Source organism: Artemia sp. Qi Xiang Cuo, chromosome 12, assembly GCF_049724085.1.
Source record: "Artemia sp. Qi Xiang Cuo chromosome 12, ASM4972408v1, whole genome shotgun sequence".
In the NCBI taxonomy this organism is placed as follows: Eukaryota; Metazoa; Arthropoda; class Branchiopoda; order Anostraca; family Artemiidae; genus Artemia; species Artemia sp. Qi Xiang Cuo.
Genome location: NC_142805.1, coordinates 13158069 through 13179223, shown reverse-complemented (window position 1 = coordinate 13179223; position 21155 = coordinate 13158069). Strand labels below are relative to the sequence as shown.

The 21155-nt window shown below is 33.1% G+C and overlaps 1 protein-coding gene across 1 annotated transcript; it reads right to left on the bottom strand.

Moving 5' to 3' along the window:
* Positions 1–391: 391 nt before the first annotated feature.
* On the bottom strand, positions 392–19588 carry LOC148945801 (uncharacterized). The gene is made up of 4 exons (XM_089098463.1): positions 19493–19588; positions 7605–7718; positions 4552–4719; positions 392–2076 (listed from the first exon to the last, which is right to left on the bottom strand). Exons 2-4 carry the CDS (start codon positions 7645–7647, stop codon positions 1001–1003), a joined length of 1287 nt encoding a protein of 428 aa, XP_088954589.1. The 5' UTR covers positions 7648–7718; positions 19493–19588; the 3' UTR covers positions 392–1000.
* Positions 19589–21155: the final 1567 nt, after the last annotated feature.

Here is a 21155-nt window from a genome sequence, read left to right as displayed (position 1 = left end):
AAAAAAAAATACATTTGTCTACTAAACAGAAAATTTATTCTTATGGTACAATCATGATAGTGGATTTTCTTTGGTTTATCTTTGCCCCACAGCTAACCTCCTAGCACAACTTCCAAAGAAGATATATATATACATAAGTCACACATAGCTCTGAACCAAAATATAAAATAAAAGTTCAAATATGACAGAATAACAGACTCTTTAAGATTATCTGAATCAATTACCACCTGACAACGCTGTTACAAAGGCAATACTGTTATTTTAGTTCGTGTTAAGTAACCTCTTATATACAAGGAAAAACAACATTTCTATTCTTGAAAAGAAAAACAACATTTCAGATACGAAACAAACGTGGAATAGAAGACGGTTCAAAAAAAAAAAGTTTCTAAGCTTGAGCATACTGTCAAATTTAACTCCAATATCTCATATTTAGTTTTTAATTCGAAAAAAGGGATGTACTTCTTGAGTGATATTTTCTTTATAAAATAACATATGAATTGTTTAAAAAAAGCTTGAAAAAATTCTAATTTTTTGTTTATATATTTATAAGTGCTTAAGCTTTTTGGAAATAAAAAAAAGTTTTCTTAAGGATTGCTGACAAAAAATTTCCTGTAAGCACAAAATTACATACGACAAGAAGTTTTCCTCTAGCATGATTCTTTGATAAATCAAACAAGAGCATTTTAATAAGCATATAACGTTATTAAACACTGACATACACAAAGAGCTTTCCCTCAGTGTGGCTTCTTAGATGATACGATAAGACGGTACTTGAAGTAAAAGATTTCTTACATACATTACACATTTTTTTCCAGTATGAGTTCTTTGATGAATAAATAGGGCGGCTTTTTGGCGAAATGTTTTGTCTTATATATCACATTCAAAAGGCTTTTCTCCAGTACAAGTTCTTTGATGATCATTTCAACTGACACTTGAAATAAAACATTTCTTACATTTATCTTATCCGAATGGTTTTTATCCAGTATGAGTTCGTTGGTGATTATATAAACCGGATCTTGAAGCAAAAATTATTTTTACATTTATCACATTCAAAAGGTTTTTCTCCACTATGAGTTCTTTGATGATTGGATAAAATCGCACTTGAAGTAAAACATTTCTTACATATATCACATTCGAAAGGTTTTTCTCCATTATGAGTTCTTTGATGAATAAATAGGTCAGCTTTTCTGCTTAATAATTTGTCACAAATATCACATTTAAAAGGTTTTTCTCCTGTATGAGTTCTTTGATGATAGGAAAAACTGCCGCTATGAGCAAAACATTTCTTACATATATCACATTCAAAAGGTTTTTCTCCAGTATGAGTTCTTTGATGAATAAATAGGTGGGCTTTTTGGCGAAACGTTTTGTCACATATATCACATTCAAAAAATTTTTCTCCGGTATGAGTTCTTTGATGAATAAATAGGTCCGCTTTTCGGCGAAATGTTTTGTCACATATATCACATGGAAAAGGTTTTTCTCCAGTATGAGTTCTTCGGTGATTAGACAAAACGGAACTATAAGTAAAACATTTTTTACATATGTCACATTCAAAAGGTTTTTCTCCAGCATGAGTTCTTTGATGACGAACTAGACTGCCTCTTTGGCTGAATGTTGTCTCACATATTTCACATGGAAAAGGTTTTTCTCCAGTATGAGTTCTTTTGTGATAAGATAATACGGAACTTCCTGTATAACATTTCTTACATACGTCACATTCAAAAGGTTTTTCTCCAGTATGAGTTCTTTTGTGATAAGATAAACTGGAACATGAATTAAAACATTTCTTACATGTACCACATTCAAAAGGTTTTTCACCAGTAGGAATTCTTTGATGAACGGATAAATTGAAATTTGTAGTAAAATGTTTCTTACATATATCACATTCGAAAGGTCTTTTTTCAGTATGAGAAACCTCCTGTTTTGCAACATCATTTTCAGCAAATGCATATACGTGACTTGGCATCTCATTTTGACAGTTAAAATTTGTTTCTTTTTTCAGACTTATTCTTGCACGACCTGGCATGCTATGCAATCCACATTCTTGTTTACTCATATCATTATCGGAAGACGCTGCAACAAGGAAAACTATAATAATATAAAATTCTTTCAGAATCACAATGACTTGTATTTTTTTAACCTCATCAAGCTCACTCCACTTTCAATAGTGTAAAAGGCAATATTTATGAAAAAGCCCCGTTTTAATTATTTGGACATTACTTGACTTGATTTTTAACTGAACACCCTATTAAAGAAGGCTTACCTCAGGGACCCATCCTTAATCCTCTTCTGCTTAATGTATATATCTCTGAGCTTCAATTACAGCATGGATTATTTGGGCTTTTTAATTATGACCATAAATATTGAAGTCAGGCACAAGTGTCCTTGAAATGGTCCGAGATCTTTAACAAGATGTTCACATAATCTCTTGCTTTTCAGAAGCATTAGATTTGTCTATTTACACTTCCAAAACCGAGGAAATCCTATTCACTAGACAAAAACATACAGTCTAAGTCAAGCATTGTTTTGAATAGCTCTCTTGTAGATTAGGAATGTTCAGTGTAGTTGTTGGGAATTGTCTTTAGTTCCAAAGTAACACGGCACGATCCCATGAAATAACTCAGGAATAATATTGTCCAGAAGCCGGCTCTACTAAAACGACCTGTAAATCCTAAATGGGTTCATCACCTATAACAATGATTGATGTTTATAAAGTTTATGTAAGAGCTAAGATGGAATATGGAATTTAGTATTTGCTGATAGTTATCATAGTATATAGTTAAAATAGTTCTTACAATATTTACAAATCTCTGCCGTTTGTATTACTTTGGAATTTCATATACATGCCCCAGTTCCTAAATGAATACTTGTCATGATCACCCCGATGCAGGAGAGAGCTCTGCCTCAGAGAAGACAGCACTCACCAGAATACAGGCATGTTTGTATATCAGGAAACCTCTAATGAACCACACCCTATGAATTCTGTATCCTCTTCCCGGAATCTTCATCTATAGAAGTATTTGGAGTGATCTTCTCAGTGGATGGTCACTTTCCTCTTTGTCAATTCCCAATCATGGGAGATGCCTAACGGTAAGTGGTATACGGGCAGGCTGCAAAAAAATAAATCATGCTATTCAGCCTGAGAAGTTCATTCGATCTTTCAAAATAGTGTGAATACCCATTTCCTCAATTATATATATATGCTTATACTGATGGTTTTGATAAAGCTTCAAAAGTTGGTGCAGCAGCCTGCATCCCAAACCTAAATATTTTTACCCCCTTCACATTAGTTTATCAGTACTTTCTGCTGAACTGTTTGAAGTACGCCTCACAAAACAGGTTTTAATTGATCTCAAGAGCTCTTCACAGAACATACTGTTCCTGTCAGATTCTCCTTTATCACTTCATCTTCTAAGCCAAATAAATTAAAATGGTGATGCTTATGATCTGAAAGGTATGAGCCGAAATATCGGTTATTTGCTTTCAACCTGATGGTCTATAGCATGTCATAACATTCCTAGTCATAGATAAATCAAATATAATGATATAAACTACTGATAAATTTAAAAATAATGCAGCAGACATCCCTGCCCCAAGTCATTTAAGGACTATCAAGTTTAGAGAGGTTGTTACAGTTCAAACAAAAATTGCTCACCATGGTTTTCTGTAACATCCTTTCAAGTCTAAGGATTTTAATGTGCTCTATTATAAGCTAAAAGGAACTATTTTACTTAGGGCTGATCTAGGAGATTGAATAGATTCAAAAATATATTTTACTTAATGAATAGAAATTCAAAGAGACTGGGAAACTACTGCCATCAGTTGCAAATCCCTGAATCATTTGATGCTCTTATTAATTGCTCCATTTCACATGATTTGGAAGCCACAATTTACAGGTTGATAATAACAGTCCTAGACAGATGCCATTATTACTAAGATATTGTTGTTTGTTATGAGATAGCAGATGTTTTTGGGAAATAGTTGGATTATCCAATAATCAGTGAAAGTCCAGGAAATTCAAAGCGACGAGTGGATTCTTTTCTGATATCACCAGGCCTTGCAAATATATAGAAGAAAAAAGATTCTGAAACAATCCCTGAGGACTGAGCCCCACGTAAATTACCCACTTCTTTCGAGACAATGCTGCATTAAAACCAAGTGGAACTAAGGCTAGAAGAGTTTGTACATTGGAATATTATTAAGGCATATGTGCCATAAACTGCATAAAATTTTAATTCTGTACAGCTAACTCCATATTTTTAAAATTTTAAGAATTCTAATGAGTTCTAAAAGCCAGAATAATGTTCCAAATAAAATTCAGTTTGTTGTTTTATTCAGGGGTTTAATGGGATACAGAATTTTATGTCTTAATAATTAAAACGATCAGGGATTATTATTTACAATTTTTATTTCAAATGCAACAAATTTGATCCGATGCAATAAACACCTATCTTTCCCGTCCCAAAACAATTTTAATTGAAGTTTAAGATACGCCTTTTCATTTCGGACGCGCTAAAAAACAAAAAAATGGGGATATCTGAAGCATACCTTCGTCTCCGTCAATGATCAACTCCAGTTTAACATGGTCCGCATTATGACAATCGCCACAGATGTCAGTAGAGCTAGCAAAAAGTTTGGCCTCTTGTTTCATTAATAGCTTGGGATGTGTGCTTCCAAATATATCCTTATCCTCATTTGAGGATAAGTCTTCAACTTCTACAAAAATAGAGTGAAAATAAATAAAAACAATAACGCTCAAAACAAAATAAGTTGGCTGGTACATTCTTTTTATGGTAGCTCATAGATGAGTAAAGGTAAATTGATCTTCCCAACATTAAGACACTTAGTAAATAAATACAAAAAATTAAAAGCATTAGATTTTGAAAAGAAACTATATTACAAAGATAATTGTCAATCATCATAGGCTCTTTCAAAAAGCTTCTTCATCAAGGTTGAACCAATACCCGCTTCCAAGTGAAGATCCAACCACCCATAGTAACAGAAATCTTAGGAGTTATTTAGAAATAGAAGTTTCAATTTACAAAACATGGCATTTCAAGCTGATTAGTGACTCACCAATGATGATGAGTGGCAAAAAAGTTGACTATTTCTGGGATTTTGTTAGTAGTAAAAGCTTATAAACAATTCAAATTTACTGTAATTTAAAAAAGACCTTGAATCTTTTACATTGAAAACCCATAGAAAGAGGTTTTACATTCTTCAGTCTTAAATATCTAATTCATTTAGAAGATTAAAACTAATATGCACATTTTGAGAAAAACAACCAAATGACAAAAAAGTATTTGAAAAAAGGTGAAAGCAATTTTGTGATAAGCCTACTGCTGTAACTTCTGCATGAAAGATCTTAAGCAGAACTAGCCAGCAATGACAAAAAACTAACAAAGAGACAAAAAACTCAATGAAAAAACAACAAACAAGACTGCAGCCAGTAGAGAGAAAAGATGAAAAAGTAAAACAATGCGGATATTTCGCCTATATCAAAACTAGGCGTCTTCAGCACAAGAGAAACAAAGATAAAAAACGAAACTAAACTAAAAACAAATAAAACCCAACACCAATAAAATACAATTGTCGCAACTGATCCAGGTAGGGAAAAGAAGATATGAGTTACTTCAATGAGACCACCAAAGCAACTGCAAAACAGTTGCTTTGGTGTTAATATTCTATTTTTTTTTTTCTTGAGGGTGATAACATGAAAGCAATCAAAAGAAGATTAAATGTGATTACATTGAACCCTCTTGCCACTATTCTATCTAGAAAACCATGCACACCATATTTGAAAAAGTTAGCTCAAAGACCAGTTGGAGTTAAATCTTAGCTAGAAAATTATATCATATTATCATCTATCATATAATATTCAACCATAAGAAAGCTATATAGACTCCCGGAGTTTGTATTCCGTCTTGACTTATCCCTCTCCCAGTAGCCTCAGTAGGCAACAATGAAGCGAAATCAAATTCAAAGCAAATTCATTAACAATACGTTATATTCATTTTAGTTTTACTATATTTTACATGAACATTTCTTACAAATCTTGAAAAAGAGCCTGAAACCCTGACGATACTTCTGTTTCTTTTCCAATTAAAAATGGGCACTGCAATTTCACAGGGGTGTTTATGTGAACACTGAAATCTTGGAATTTGGCCGTATATTAGACCTAAAATTATTTTTATCAAACTGTTCCTTTTTACCATTGGTTATTTCTTGACTAGAGAAAAAATCCAATAAGTATTAAAATTCAGCTTGAATACTGTTCAAATTTTGGGACTATGAGATATAACAGTTTGCTTAGTTTGGCAGTAATCTTAAAACACTAAAACAAACATTTAGTAATTTTAAGAAGAGCCTGCCAAAGAATTGACATCAAATAGAAACAATTCTGGCAAATTATAAGCTTTTACTCTTAGCAAATTTTTTACATTTAATTTATAGCTGGATTCCTTCAACAGACACCTTGAATAGTTTATCTGACAATCGTCTTATATGAAAACACTTTTAAATTTCATTGTTGGACCTACAGCTTTATCAAACTGTTCCTTTTTACCAAACTGATTTTTTATTGCCTTTTCTACAAAATTATTCAATGAAATCAAGGCAGTTTTCTTTGCACACTAATTCAAAATCTTGACTATTATTCTAGTTAAATGGAATGGTAATTTACAATTATTGAAATGATTTTTATAAAACTTTAACAAAAGAATCTGAAAACCCTTCAAAGTAAAATTGCAGTAAAATCACACTATTGGAAATACCCCCCCCCCCAAAAAAAAACCTAGACTAGTCACTTGGAGGCCTTGACTTGAATCACAAGGTAATTCAAATTTTTACATTGGTAGCACAGATGTGTGCCCTGTTTTTTTTTTCAAGATGATTATGCTAAAACAACGGGTTTTAAATATTGGGAGACAGCTAATTTGAATGGATATGGTGCTCTTTAGTGGCCTTTTTAAGTAGAAAAAAGACTGTGCCACAATAAAGTATCATTTTCTGCCACAAAGCATAAGCTTCAACCCAAAGAAAGCTAAAATGTTGGTGAATCCTAAGATATCTAGTCTATTATTAAGGAAACCATGCACAAATTAGTATCTGAAATACTTTGATGCTGCAGAATAAGAGCAGGGAAGCTTGGGGAAGGTGCGACTTTTGATCAACAAAACCTTGATAACAAAGAGATAGGAAAGGTTTGATATAAGATGAGGTGTTAAAAGGACTTTCAAACATTAATGCTCTTTTCAATTGCTTCTAAAATTTCTACCATTTCTCCATATCCCATTCTTTATATTAATAAAAAAAAAAAAAACTTTTTCACCTCTAATTATAAAAAAGAATAAAATAATTAATTTGAGGGTAATTGTTTATCAAATTACATAAAGGGCTTGAATAGCAAGATTTTAGTTTTTAAAATTTCTTTGAAAAATATGTTTTAATCAATAATAGTTATGTTTTACAGTTTGTTTAAAGTATTTTTCGGGTTAAAGTAAGAGAAATAAGTGGGGAATGGTTACAAGTTTCCTAATTTTTACAAAAAAGTAGCAGAAATAAGCAGCAAATAATCTTAAATTGCTTTCTTAACACATTACCTTGCTTAACAGCAGTGATGTCAGACAGCATAGGTGTTTCCATACTTTACCAATTGAGTCAAATTAGCATTCAGTCTCTCTTGAATGTTCCAGGTGACTAGAAATCTCTAGCATCTAAGAAATTAAGAAATATTATATGATACTATATGCCATAACTATACTGCAAATATGTATATGGTATCATACCTTCAAAAGTAAATCAAGGAGCACTAAACCTAGAAACTAATTGGAATATAAAAGCAAAATAAGCATAGAAACTCCTACATTCAAGACTAATTTATTGAATTTTCATACGGTAGTAACCAACTGCAATTAAAATAGTCTCATCACACAATGGGAGGACATTTACTCATTAACCCACTTGAGAGAAGATTGAAGGCTACTCACTGATGCACATTCTGTCTGCCTCTGGAGGCTGGAGGAACTAAGCTCTGCGGTAGGATATAGTAAATGGATTAGATTTTTTTGCAACCCAAGGACAATCTATTGTTTATTTTAAGTCCTTGAAAAATTTTACAAATGAGAAAGTTAAAAGGCAAATGACAGTTTTTGAACAGCTATCTTACTAGTGAGTAGTATTTACTATTTGGACTAATGTAGTTTTGTAAGTCACTTGGCTGTATTTAAAACATTTTGCCAAAATGTTCATTCCTTACAAGCAAGTGTGTCTAAGTCCCCTAAATGTGACAACTTTCAACTGGAATGCGTAAATAGGTGACAATAGGGAAGGGAGGCAGGCCTTTCCTCATGACTAAGGGAAGAATACAAATATTTCAAACATTAGGTGGCAGATTCAGTTTTAAGGGGGACAGAGAGGGCACTTGTCCAAAAAGCAGAAAATTTAGGGGCAAAATATTTCCAATAATTAGTTTCATGGTTCTAATTATCTGATAATTTTTTAAATTATGTTTTTATTAAAATATAAGTGGGGGCACAGTTGGCAGAAATTATAAGAAAAACAAATATGTAATTTTCATTTTCCCCTTATTTTTATCTCCATTCCTTGAAATCAAAAGTAACTATACCTAATTGAATTCATTTTAATAGTTTTTTCATGATATTTTATATTCAAATTTTGAATCTGTCGAACATAGGAAGGTGCAAATCAAGCTCAGCTTCGTTTTTACTACTGTAAAAATTTGCACGATTTCTTAATTCCTTCAAACCTACTTTTATTTTGTTTTGGGTGGAAGTCATTTGAAAATCATTATGAGAGACAATGGAATATCCAGTTAGATATAAGAGAAAAATAGAAAATATAAGAAAAAAACAATAACAAGAAAAAAAAACATAAGAAAAAAAAGACAAAACCCAAAAGAAACTACAGAAAAAAGAACCCAGCTTCAGAAGCAAATCCTGGAAAGTCTACAATCATAGGCAGCGCAATCAGGCTGCCTAAGTAAAGAACGGTGTTGGCACAATGTATTATTATTATTTTTTTTTCATACCAGGGCACTTCGTATCGAAGAAGTTCTTGTAGAAACTTTGAAAAGGGCTCATTCGATTGAAAATTGGAGTGGCTAGTGCCCTTTTTAATAGTGAAAAGTGATTGGAGGGCAACTAGCCCCCCCCCCACGCCCATCAATCCCCCAAACACAGCCAATCAAAATTTTGAGATAGCCATTTTGTTCAGCGTAGTGGATTTTCAGATAGAAAATATGTTTTTGATGAGCACACTCCCCCACAACCTTCAGGGCAAGGGTTTTAAGTTATGCCCTGGGGGCAAATAAGAACAATATTGGCAAAATGTATTATATATTGTTTTTTTCCGTTAGAGCAGGGCACTTTGTATCAAAGAAGTTGTCGTAGAGACTTCGAAAAGGGCTCATTCAATTGAAAATTGGAGTGGCTTGCGCCCTTTTTAATAGTCAAAAGTGATTGGAAGGTAACTAACACCCCTTCCATGGCCACCATTTCCCGAAACAAATCCAATCAAAATTTTAAGATAGCCATTTTGTTCAGCGTAGTTGATTTCGACACAGAAATTATGTTTTTGAGGAGGACACTCCCCCACAGCCCTCAAGGCAAGGGTATCAAGTTATGCCCTGGGGGCATGTAAGGTGTTTATAGAAGGCGTTGTTGTAGAAACTTCAAAAAAAGCTCATTTGATTGAAAATTGAAAGGACTAGTGCCTTTTTTAATAGCTGAAAGTGATTGGAGGGCAACTAACCCCCTTTCCCGCCCACCATTTCGCCAAACACATCCAAACAAAATTTTGAGATAACCATTTTATTCAGCGTAGTTTTAAGTTCTGGAAAAAAAGGTCTTTGAGGATGACAACTCCACAGCCCTCAGGGCAATGGGTGTAAGTTACGCCCTGGGAGCATATAAGGTTTTGATAGAAAGCATTGTCGTAAAAACTTCAATAAAGGCTCATTCGATTGAAAATTGAAATGGCTAGTGCCATTTTTAATAGCCGAAAGTGATTGGAAGGCAACTAACACCCCTTCCACGCCCACCATTTCCCACAAATACAACCAATAAAAATTTTGAGATAGCCGTTTTGTTCCACACAATTCAAAGTTCAGGAAATTATACCTTTGAGCAGAACACTCCCCCACAGTCTTCAGGGCAAGGGTTGTAAGTTATGCCCTGGGGGCATATAAGGTTTTTATTGAAAGTGTTGTTGTAGAAACATCAAAAGGGCTCATTTAATAGGAAATTGAAAGGGCTAGTGCCTTTTTTAATAGTTGAAAGTGGAGAGCATTCTCCTGATTGGAAAGCAACTAACACCCCTCTTACGCCCACCATTTTCCCAAACACATCCAATCAAAATGTTGAGATATCCATTTTGTTCAACGTAGTTGAAAGCTCTGGAAATTAGGTTTTTTTTATAATGATAACACCCTCAGAGCCCTCAGTGCAAGGATTGCAAGTTATGCCCTGGGGGCAATAGGGTTTATATAGAAAGTTGTTGTAGAAATTTCAAAAAGGGCTCATTTGATTGGAAATTGAAATTGCCCTTTTTAATAGTTGAAAGTGAGTGGAGAGTAACCCCCCTCTCATGCCCACCATTTCCCCAAAAACATTCAATCAAAGTTTACAGATAGAAATTTTGTTCAACATAGTTGAAAGTTCTGGAAATTATGTATTTAAAGATGACAAACCCCCCAGAGCCCCCAGGGCAAAGGTTGCAAGTTATGCCCTGGAGGCATATAAGGTTTTTATAGATAGAGTTGTCGTAAAACTTCAAAGGGGCTCATTCAATTTGAAACTGAGAGGGCTAGTGCCCTTTTTAATAGTCAAAAGTGATTGGAGAGTAACTAACCCCCCTCTCATGCCAACCAGTCCTCCAAACACATCCAATCAAAATTTTCAGATAGCCATGTTGTTCAATGTAATAGAAAATTCTGGAAATTAGGTATTTGAGAATGACACCCCCCAGCCCTCAGGGCAAGGGTTGTAAGTTATGCCCTGGGGGCACGTAAGGTTTTTATTGAAAGTGTTATTGTAGAAACTTCAAAAGGGCTCATTTGATTGGAAATTGAAAGGGCTAGTGCCTTTTTTAATAGTTGAAAGTAATTGGAGAGCAACTAATGCCCGTCTCACGCCCACCATTTCCCCAAATACATCCAGTCAAAATTTTGAGATAGCCATTTTGTTTAATGCAGTTGAAAGTTCTGGAAATTAGGTCTTAGAGAATGACAGCAACCCTAACAGCCCTTAGGGTAAGGGTTGTAATTTATGCCCTGGGGGCATATAAGGTGTTTATAGAAAGCGTTGTCGTTTCAAAAGGAGCTCATTTGATTGCAAATCGAAAGGCCTGGTGCCCTTTTTAACAGTCGGAAGTGATTGGAAGGCTTGACATTTTTATAGTAAAGATTGATGTGGGTATAATGTATAATTTTTGTTGTTGTTGTTGTTTAGACCAGGGCACTTCATATTGAAGGAGTTGTCGTGGGAACTTAGAAAAGGGCTCATTTGATTGAAAATAGAAAGGGCTGATGCCCTTTTTAATTGTTGAAAGTGAGTGGAGGGCAACTAATCCCACGCCCACCCTCCCATTTACCCATTATGTTTAAAAAATTAAATGTTGCCTTAAGATTAAATCAAAATGCACTGTATTAATGCTAATACCCAATAAGGCATCTCAGCAGTATCCCAAGAACAACTGAGGGTATTATGTTCAAATTTTGGGGGCTACTTCTGCTCTTAAAATTTGGCCAAATCAAAATAGCATAAGTGTATCCAAGCTATCAAAGAAAGTTAACAGATTTTTTGCCAATAGTATTAAGCCTTCCATTTCAGGTCAACTAGAGGAGGTATGAAACTAAATTAAACACTTCTATTTGTGTCCAGATTTTTCAAAGGTTGTATGTTGTTAAAAGTTGCTGAAAATTTATCTCCAGCATACAAATAGCAGGCCAAACTATAAAGTCTTACAAAAAATGAAAAGATTTAGAGTATTATTTTCATTTTCCCTGAAAAGACTATGTCAATATAAAAGAAAAAGAAATTAATTAAAAAACTTTTTCCACAAAATAAGTTTTCAAAGAAAAGTAGAGAACTCCATTAAACAAAAAATGAGCAAAAATAAAATCAAATAATCTACCAAGAGTGAAACTACCACAAATCAGCATTGATAAATAAATGAAACCCAGCACAAACAGAAATTACAATAAATAACCAAGTCAAACTCAAAATGAGCAGAAATTAACATAAGTTGGGCTCAAAACTCCTATGCCTTCAAAAGCCCAGAACAAAATTTGCACTTTAATGAAAAAAATACAAATGAATGTGCATTGTCAGTTTAATATACATATACCAATATTTAGTAATCAAAATTTTAATATTATTTGACTTTATTAAAGTTATAAAAGTAAAAACATTTATATTTTTGTCAGTAAAGTGCAAATTTTGTTCTGTGCTTGGGAAGGCATAGGGGTTTTGAGCCCAATTTATGTTAATTTCTGTTTGTTCTGGGTTTCATTTATTTATTGATGCTGATTTGTGGTAGTTTCATTCTTGGTAGATTATTTGATTTTATTTTGGCTCATTTTTTGTTTAATGGAGTTCTTTACTTTTCTTTGAAAAACTTATTTTGTGGAAAAAGTTTTTCTTAATTAATCAAATGGAAAAGACAATCTAAAGAATGACTGCAAAGTGCATATTACACACCATTTTTGGGACAACTTTTTAGCATTGGTATAGCTTTCACAACACAAATCTGGAAGTTTGGGACAGTTACCATTCAACACGGAGACATGTTACTATTCACCAAAAACAATTTTGAACTAATGCTAGTTTATAAAAAAAAATATCACAAGATAACCTTGAATTTTCTTGATCTTTAGTTCAAACTTACCCCTCTCTATGGTACTTTTTGTTTTACCATAATACTTTTTTTGAGAAATTTCACCCTCTAAAAAATCCCTGTAAGTTTCATTTTATGGTAAAGGCAAAATTTGAGCCTCTTCAGAAGGAGATATACTAAAACAGACAGATAAAATTTTTTAAATAACTTTTAGGCCTATTTCCAGGGTTTGGTTTGTGTTTTCGACAATAATTGCCAGCCTGTCTTTAAGATTTATGTAGCCCTAGACTATACAAAAAAATGGATGAAATTCTTGCTATAGCCTATATTATACATCAAGGTTAGGTTATTAATCAAAAATGATCGAAAAATATGGATGAAAATAGGAAAAAAATAAGAAAAAATGAATCATTGGTACTTGCTGCATATTATAAAATAAGAATTTCATAATTTTTTGGCTAGTTCTTTATATAGCCAAGGGATATATGGGTTAAATATTGAATAATTCACATAAATGTCCAAAATATAAAGTGCTTGATGCTTTGTTTATGTTCTTTTAGAATACAGTAATTTTTTTTTCACAAATTAAATTTTAAGCCCCTTAAGAACCCTCATATGATATAGTTTTTATTTTATTTTAAATACAGCTTATATACCTCTGTTAGTGTAACTTTTGTTAAATCCAGTTTACCTATAAATTGAATCAATAGTGAAAAACTTGAGAATCAATAAACACATGGGAAATGTATAATATGGGATGTATATTTGGGTAAGGTTAGAAAAGTTGGATTAAAATTAAATTTCTTACAAGACCAATTATTATACTTGGAAACAGCATAATAAAGTTATTAAATGGTATGTCAACTTTACTTGTAGATTGTCTATTCAAATTATTCAATATTTAGTCTACCCTATATGACATTAGGGTAGGACAGTGGAGGTATAATTGAAAGTACAAATCAAACCTTAAAAACCAGCATAAAATTAGCAATATAAAAATATGTCTGTTTTTGCCCTAGCATTGTCTTCTTCTGGAGAGGCCCAATTCTAGACCTTTGCCCATTTTACTATTGAGTCTAATGAGAATGACTAAAGGGATACTATTCTTGAAAACCCCAATTGAAGAACCATGCAGCCTTGACTCAACTAAACCCAACTAAACTGCATCTGCCCATAACTTTTATATTCCTCTTTAGTGTATTTTGTTTTCTTTCTACCTACATTCTTTGCCATAAAGCCTTGTGGGGGTAATATATGTAATGTGCTTGAAAACTTGTTTAGGCTACTTCATTTAACTAAATGCATTATATTATCACGGAGTTATTCTTACCATATATCTCTTGTATTTAAGAAAACTGAAAACAAAGGAAGTTGTTTTCTTACCAATAACAGTCCACTAGCTGTATTACAGCTTATAAGTAAATTAGGTAAAATTCTAGTTTTGCTACTTTTTGCTATCTTAGAAAGGGGTTAGGTTAGGAATATGAAACATCCATAGATGAGTTTACAGGCTAAAGAATGTCCTGTGAAGGTATTTTGAAGAACCAATCTCCACTCCTTCTCCCTCTAGAGGGTCCTGACCTTGAAAAATCCTTGTATTATAAAAGTGTCACCTTGAAAAATAGATCTTCTGCTTAAATGAAGTACAACAAAACTGTTTTCAGCTTAAAAACCTTCCTCATCCCAATTTATGAGGTTTCAAAGATCTGCAAATACAGTTCCCAAATTTAGAAAAAAAAACCATTGATATGGCTTAGAATTCAACTCAAATAAAAGGAATTTCATTTTAAGAAATAAAACTGGAGAAAAATAAACCAATAATTGAAAATTAGGGTAAAATCTTGTTTTGTCAAAATTTTATTTGGTATAGGGAAAAGGTACCAATGATTTGACAGTTTCTGCAAAAAAACAAAACACTTTCTACTCTGGAAGGCTTAATTTAAGGACTATTGGTTTGAAAAGGGTTTCAGTATGTAGGAAAAACATCTACAAATCTAACTATTTGATTAAAAATTTGAAGTTTAATCAGAAAAGCAGACTAAATTCCAATTTTCTGAAATTGGAGCATTTTCACCAACAAATTTGACAGAACAAAAATGTTGCCTGTTTTCAACATAAATTCGAACCCAATTCAACACATGTCAAAATACTTGGGGAATACTTGTGAGCTGATCCTGGTGCATTTGTAATGCCTATTCTTTTTACTTTATTTCTTTATTTTGTTTCAACTTTTTTAATGTGTAAATATATAAAACAGTGTTCAAATAGTGGAAAAAAACTGAAGCAAAAAACTGAAAAAATTGCCTCAAGTATAGGTTTGAAATTGGAGAATCATATGGAGCGTAATTGTGTGACCTAGGTCTCTTTAATAAAATGTGTGATATAATAGTCCAACTTCTGGAATGGCCAACTTCCTCTCAGTTCTAATGGTCCAGCAAAGATTTCTTTGTTGTTCACAGTGAAAGTGTTGTCAACATTTGGCCATTTCAAAGTTAATTTATCATTTTAATATACTTTTAAAAAAATGTTTTGACTATCCTTTGTCTGGAAAGTCCAGAATTCTTGAAATATGCATGTCCTACTTAAAACTATAATAAGTTTGTGACACCAAGGAGTTTAACATTTCATTAGCATTTTGGGTGGGATAGGGCTTAAGAAAACAGGAGTGGATTTCTCAAACAGATGAGTTGATTCTCATCTGTTTTACATATTCAGTGAAGTTTTGACAGAGTCACCTATATTTCAATAGGGCTTGATGCTGTCTTTCAAAAATTTTGACAAGGTTACTACAAGATATTCTCAAAAGAAATGAATCTCGTAATAGAAGCCAATAGCTAAATTTGAATTTGGCCCAAGGAACATTTTTAGTTTGTCTTGTATTCCACTAGATGAGACAAAAATTTTTGACAGTTGGAACAGAGTTTTTTCAATATAATAATAGTTGCCATTCTAACTTAATCTTACCAAGAAAAAGCCAATGTGGCTACACTTTAGAGAAGATGGGTTGTATCTTGATGCATTGGTGTTGATCCCAACTTTTTTTTTTGCAAAAAATAACAAAGTAATGACAGTTGGAGCATTACATAGCTAACAAATTGTTGGAGGCTCCTTTAGTGTTGAAAGCAGGAAACTGATTGAATTGAACATGGTTTTCTTATCTGGGTTTCTTGGATATAGTTTCCACATTTTGCATTGTCAAAAAATAATGACAGCTTAAAGAGATGGGGTTCCAAGTCACAACTAAGCAGAGTATCCTGTTTTGAAGGAAAATTTTGACAGTGGCTCTAAAACTGTACAGTCAAATCATTGGTGCCTTTACTGTAGGCCTAGATCTGTCAAGTATACAAAAATTCTAAGACTTAAAAATCAGAAAAGCATTAACATAGAAGCTTGCCAATACCTTCCCAGAATGTGTTTATGGGCCTGGATTCATTACAGAAGTTGAATTTTCCTAACCTAACCTCTTTCTAAGATAGTAAAAAGTAGCTAAACTAGAATTTTACAATAAATTGGAACAAAAATCTCAAATAAGTAAGACTTGGTAAACATTCAGGTGAAACCATTGGAGTTATAATTCCTAAATGCTACCATTTCTTTTGGGCTAGAAAATCTGTCTTGGTATTAAAATAGAGATATCCAAATGACAACATATTATAAAAATTATGACTTTCCATATAAAATTCCTTTAAATCTTTCCTGTCCTTTTGTATAAAGAAAAAACAATATATAAGGAACTAAAGGTAGGATTCATTGATCATTACCAAGATGTTGTTACTTTTTCACAAAAGAACATATAGAAGATTTAATGTGGATGTAAAATAGGAAGTGACTTCTCTCTAAGTTGATAACAGGACTGTTCTTTTGTAGGCCTACTAAGATCTTACATCTCAACTAGTTATCCAACTAGTTAGCTATCTGAAAAATTCTTTTAAGCAAATAAGAAATTATCCAAGTAGGAAGTTAGCATAAGAGGCAACTTAGTACCTCTAGATAGATAGATAATATTATTAATTAAAGCTTCTTAAATATATCTTACTTAACCGAAAAGTAAATCTTGTCTACAAACTTATGGTAAAAGCCCAGTAGTCTGACAATTTTTTTCTCTTAAATTTAGTCTAAACATATAACTTGATAAATAACACTTTGTCCTAGCCCTTCTGATATTAATCCAACTAGTTAGTTAAGTAGCTTCCTGCTTAGTTAAGTATATATAAGAAGAATCTAAGACTCAGCATTATCCACCTAGTTAGATATTCTTATTGTACCTAACAGAAACAATTTATCTGGCTAGTTGGATATTGTCCCAAAACTGCATAGCCTAATGGAATTTACTTATCATCCTAGTTGGATATATATCAGGAGTGTTAAGACTTGCTATTATCCACCTAGTTAGATGTTCATGCTGTGCCCAAGAGAAATGAATTATCTGGCTAGTTGGATATTAACCCCAGACTACTTAGAGAATCTTCTTATCTGCCTAGTTGGATATATATCAGAAACACTAAGCAACATTATTATCCAACTAGGCAGATATTCATGTTGTGCCTAACAGAAACAATTTATCTGACTAGTTGGATATTATCCCAAATCTGCATAGCCTAATGGAATTTACTTATCATCTTAGTTGGATATATATCAGGAGTGTTAAGACTTGCTATTATCCACCTAGTTAGATGTTCATGCTGTGCCTAAGAGAAATGAATTAGCTTATCTGGCTAGTTGGATATTAACCCCAAACTACTTAGAGAATCTTCTTATCTGCCTAGTTGGATATATATCAGAAACACTAAGCAACATTATTATCCAACTAGGCAGATATTCTCTCTGCCTCAGAGAAACAATTTATCTGGCTAGTTGGATATTAACCCCAAACTGCTTAGAGAATCTTCTTATCTGCCTATTTGGATATATATCAGAAACACTAAGCTACATTATTATCCAACTAGGTAGATATTCATGCTGTGCCTAACAGAAACAGTTTATCTGGCTAGTTGGATATTATCCCAAAACTGCTGAGAGAATCTTCAATATATATCAGAAAACTTAGCTGCATTATTATCCACCTAGGTAGATATTCATTCTGTGCTTAAGAGAAACAATTTATCTGGCTAGTTGCTTGTTATCCCTAAACTGCTTAGAGAATCTTCTTATCTGCCTAGTTGGATATATATCAGAAACACTAAGCTACATTATTATCCAACTAGGTAGATATTCATGCTGTGCCTAAGAGAAACAATTGATCTGATTAATTGGATATTATCCCAAAACCGCTTAGAGAATCTTCTTATCTGCCTAGTTGGATAAATATCAGAAACACCAAGCCACATCATTATCCACCTAGTTAGATATTCTTGCTGTGCCTAAAAGAAACAATTTATCTGGCTAGTTGGATATTATCCCAAAACTGTATAATGTAATTTACTTATCCTCCTAGTTGGATATATATCAGGAGTGTTAAGACTTGGTATTATCCACCTAGTTAGATGTTCATGCTGTGGCTAAGAGAAATGAATTATCTGGCTAGTTGGATATTAACCCCAAACTGCTTAGAGAACATTTTTATCTGCCTAGTTGGATATATATCTGAAACACTAAGCTATGTTATTATCTAACTAGGTAGATAGCCTGTTCTGTATATTGCACAGACAGTCAAATATTCAGCTAGGTAGGAAAAGGTGTAAGTCTTAAAAATGTTATTATCTGTCTAGCATGATAATTTATCTTGATACTAAGTGTAGTTGGATATTATTTTTATATTCTATGGAATGTAATTTTTTTAAGAATATCCATTGGGCACCTTCCCAAGCAGAATGATTAAAGATGTTTGCCAAAGAACACTATAAGATGTAATATCTTAGTGTTAAGATTTCACTTTTAAGCATTCTTTGTCAAAAGATGTAAGACCTTAGCATAAAGATGAGTAAAAGAATAGCCATAATATAAATTATTCAGTAAAGGTCTACCAAATCATATTATTGAGTTAGGACTAAAGTGAATGCACCATTTGATGCCTTTTTTATGCTGATTATGAATATAATAATCATTTCTATCAGAAATGAATTTCAGCCCCCCTATATATGCCAATTCAGGGTTAGGTTAGGTTAAGTATATATCGGGGGGGGGGGGTGAAATTCATTTATGATAGAAATGATTATTGTATTCGTAATCAGCATAAAAAAGGCAGTAAAGTTCTACCAAATCATATTATTGAGTTAGGAAAAAAATGAATACACTATTCAATGCCTTTTTTTATGCTGATTAAAAATATAATAATCATCTCTATCAGAAATGAATTTCAGACCCCCCCCTATATATGCCAATTCAGGGTTAGGTTAGGTATATATAGGGCGGGGGCTGAAATTCATTTCCAATAGAAATGATTAGGCTATTATATTCATAATCAGCATAAAAAAGTCATCAAATGGTGTATTCACTTTATTTCTAACTCAATAATATGATTTGGTAGAACTTTACCAAAAAGGCATCAAATTGTGTATTCACTTTAGTCCTAACTTAATAACATGATTTGGTAGACCTTTAGCCTACCAATTATCCCAAGTGAAATATTGAATCAGACCCAGCGAGGTAATCAGCGACTTCTAAATAGTTAACTAATCATAAGTTTGATCCCTACCTGAAGAAAGTGACGATAAAACCACTAAACAGGCTATTTTCGTCTTTAACCATTTAGTTTTAATTGAGCCCTTGTGACAATCCTTTTTTGAATTCCATGCAGGCTACCATCTAGAAAAGATGTAATCCCTAAGCGCTTCACGTCAGACATACCGTGTAAAACAAAGCGTCCTAGAGAAAGTTCCCCAAAAATGTGCAGATATCTGTTGTGCATTTCTGACCTAGAAAAAGATTTTAAAGCTTCAATCTACAATGCATTCTGTAAGTGGATGTTTTTTATTACCAAAAAATATATAGACCTATTTCTGCCCTCAATTTGCAGCTAATATTCAAGATACAGCTTCAGTGATTAGGCAGGCATTAGCAAAATCTTTTGACTAGTCGTTTTAATACCACTGCGCAAACCGAGATTGCACTCAAAGCTGAGCTATGCTCTGTAAAAAAAAGTGAATAGTTTGGAAGTAGCAAGATTCCAAAACGTAGCACGGATGAAACAAGGCAAATTGTGCAAGCAGAAATTCAATCACTCAAGGTTTACTTTCAACAATCGTTAGAAAGTGAAGAACAAAAGATCTTTCGTGCCGAAAATGACCAAGATATACGAAAAAAAGTATTTTTACATTCGGTATTATCATTTTATGTGATGATTCTAACCCTGTCAGTCTGTTTCTCTTAGACAACTAAAGAATCAAGTACGGCCCCATAACAAACGTCTGTCGGCTACAATAGCATGCCTGGACCAGCAATCAAACCCATAATAGAGCACCACCCCCTTTCGTTTACTATATCATATTTTCCTGTTAATAAAACAAATCTTATAATAGTCTTGCTTAAAGAAAGGGCCAGTACAATTTCGCAAAGATCGATCGAAACAGGACCAATAAAAGTATAAAGATCGTGCAACAGAGCTTAAAGAGAGAAAGGCTGCTTTTGAAATTTCGCAATCTGTGACTTCTGTATTGTGCCAATAAAAACGGAAATCCAGAGAGAAGTTGTTTCTCCGGCCTTTATACAAATGTAGAACCCCAGGCCATCAACCATGTAAATACTGTAAATATTAGTATTACAAAAGCTACTAGTGATAACTCTACCAAAAACCGTTCCAGGATGATTAGTAAACAATGACTAGGAAGTGAAACAAGCTATTATACCGCCAACTTGAATGAATCAGCAAACTCTTTCAGTGGAACAGATAAGAATCCAGGCTAGACAAGCAACAGCACCAGTAACCCGAGTTATAAAAACCAAAAACGAGTAAATCCAGATCTTCTAGCTCGAATTACTACCCTTGATCAACTTCCTAATAGTTTAAATGCGTTAAATCCTATGATTTATTCTATGAAATACGATATGGTGCTGTTGACCAAAATTTGTACCACGTATTGTACTAACTGGCTACAAAATTCCTACTTCAAGATTCCAAGCTATGGTATTGTATCTAAGCTGAAGTCCTTTGATTGCCAACGTGGTACATTAGCATTTTTTAAGACATGTTTTTGTATAAAGTTCTTATTCTTCCCTAGTAACTCCCAATTTGTTCAAATCCGCATGGTTTCACCTATCTGATTGTAATAATGAAGTAAAAACTAGAGTAGGCAGTATTAATAGAAGTCCTTCTGCCCCAGATTACCAAGAAACCGAGCACACCCATAGCAACAATGCTG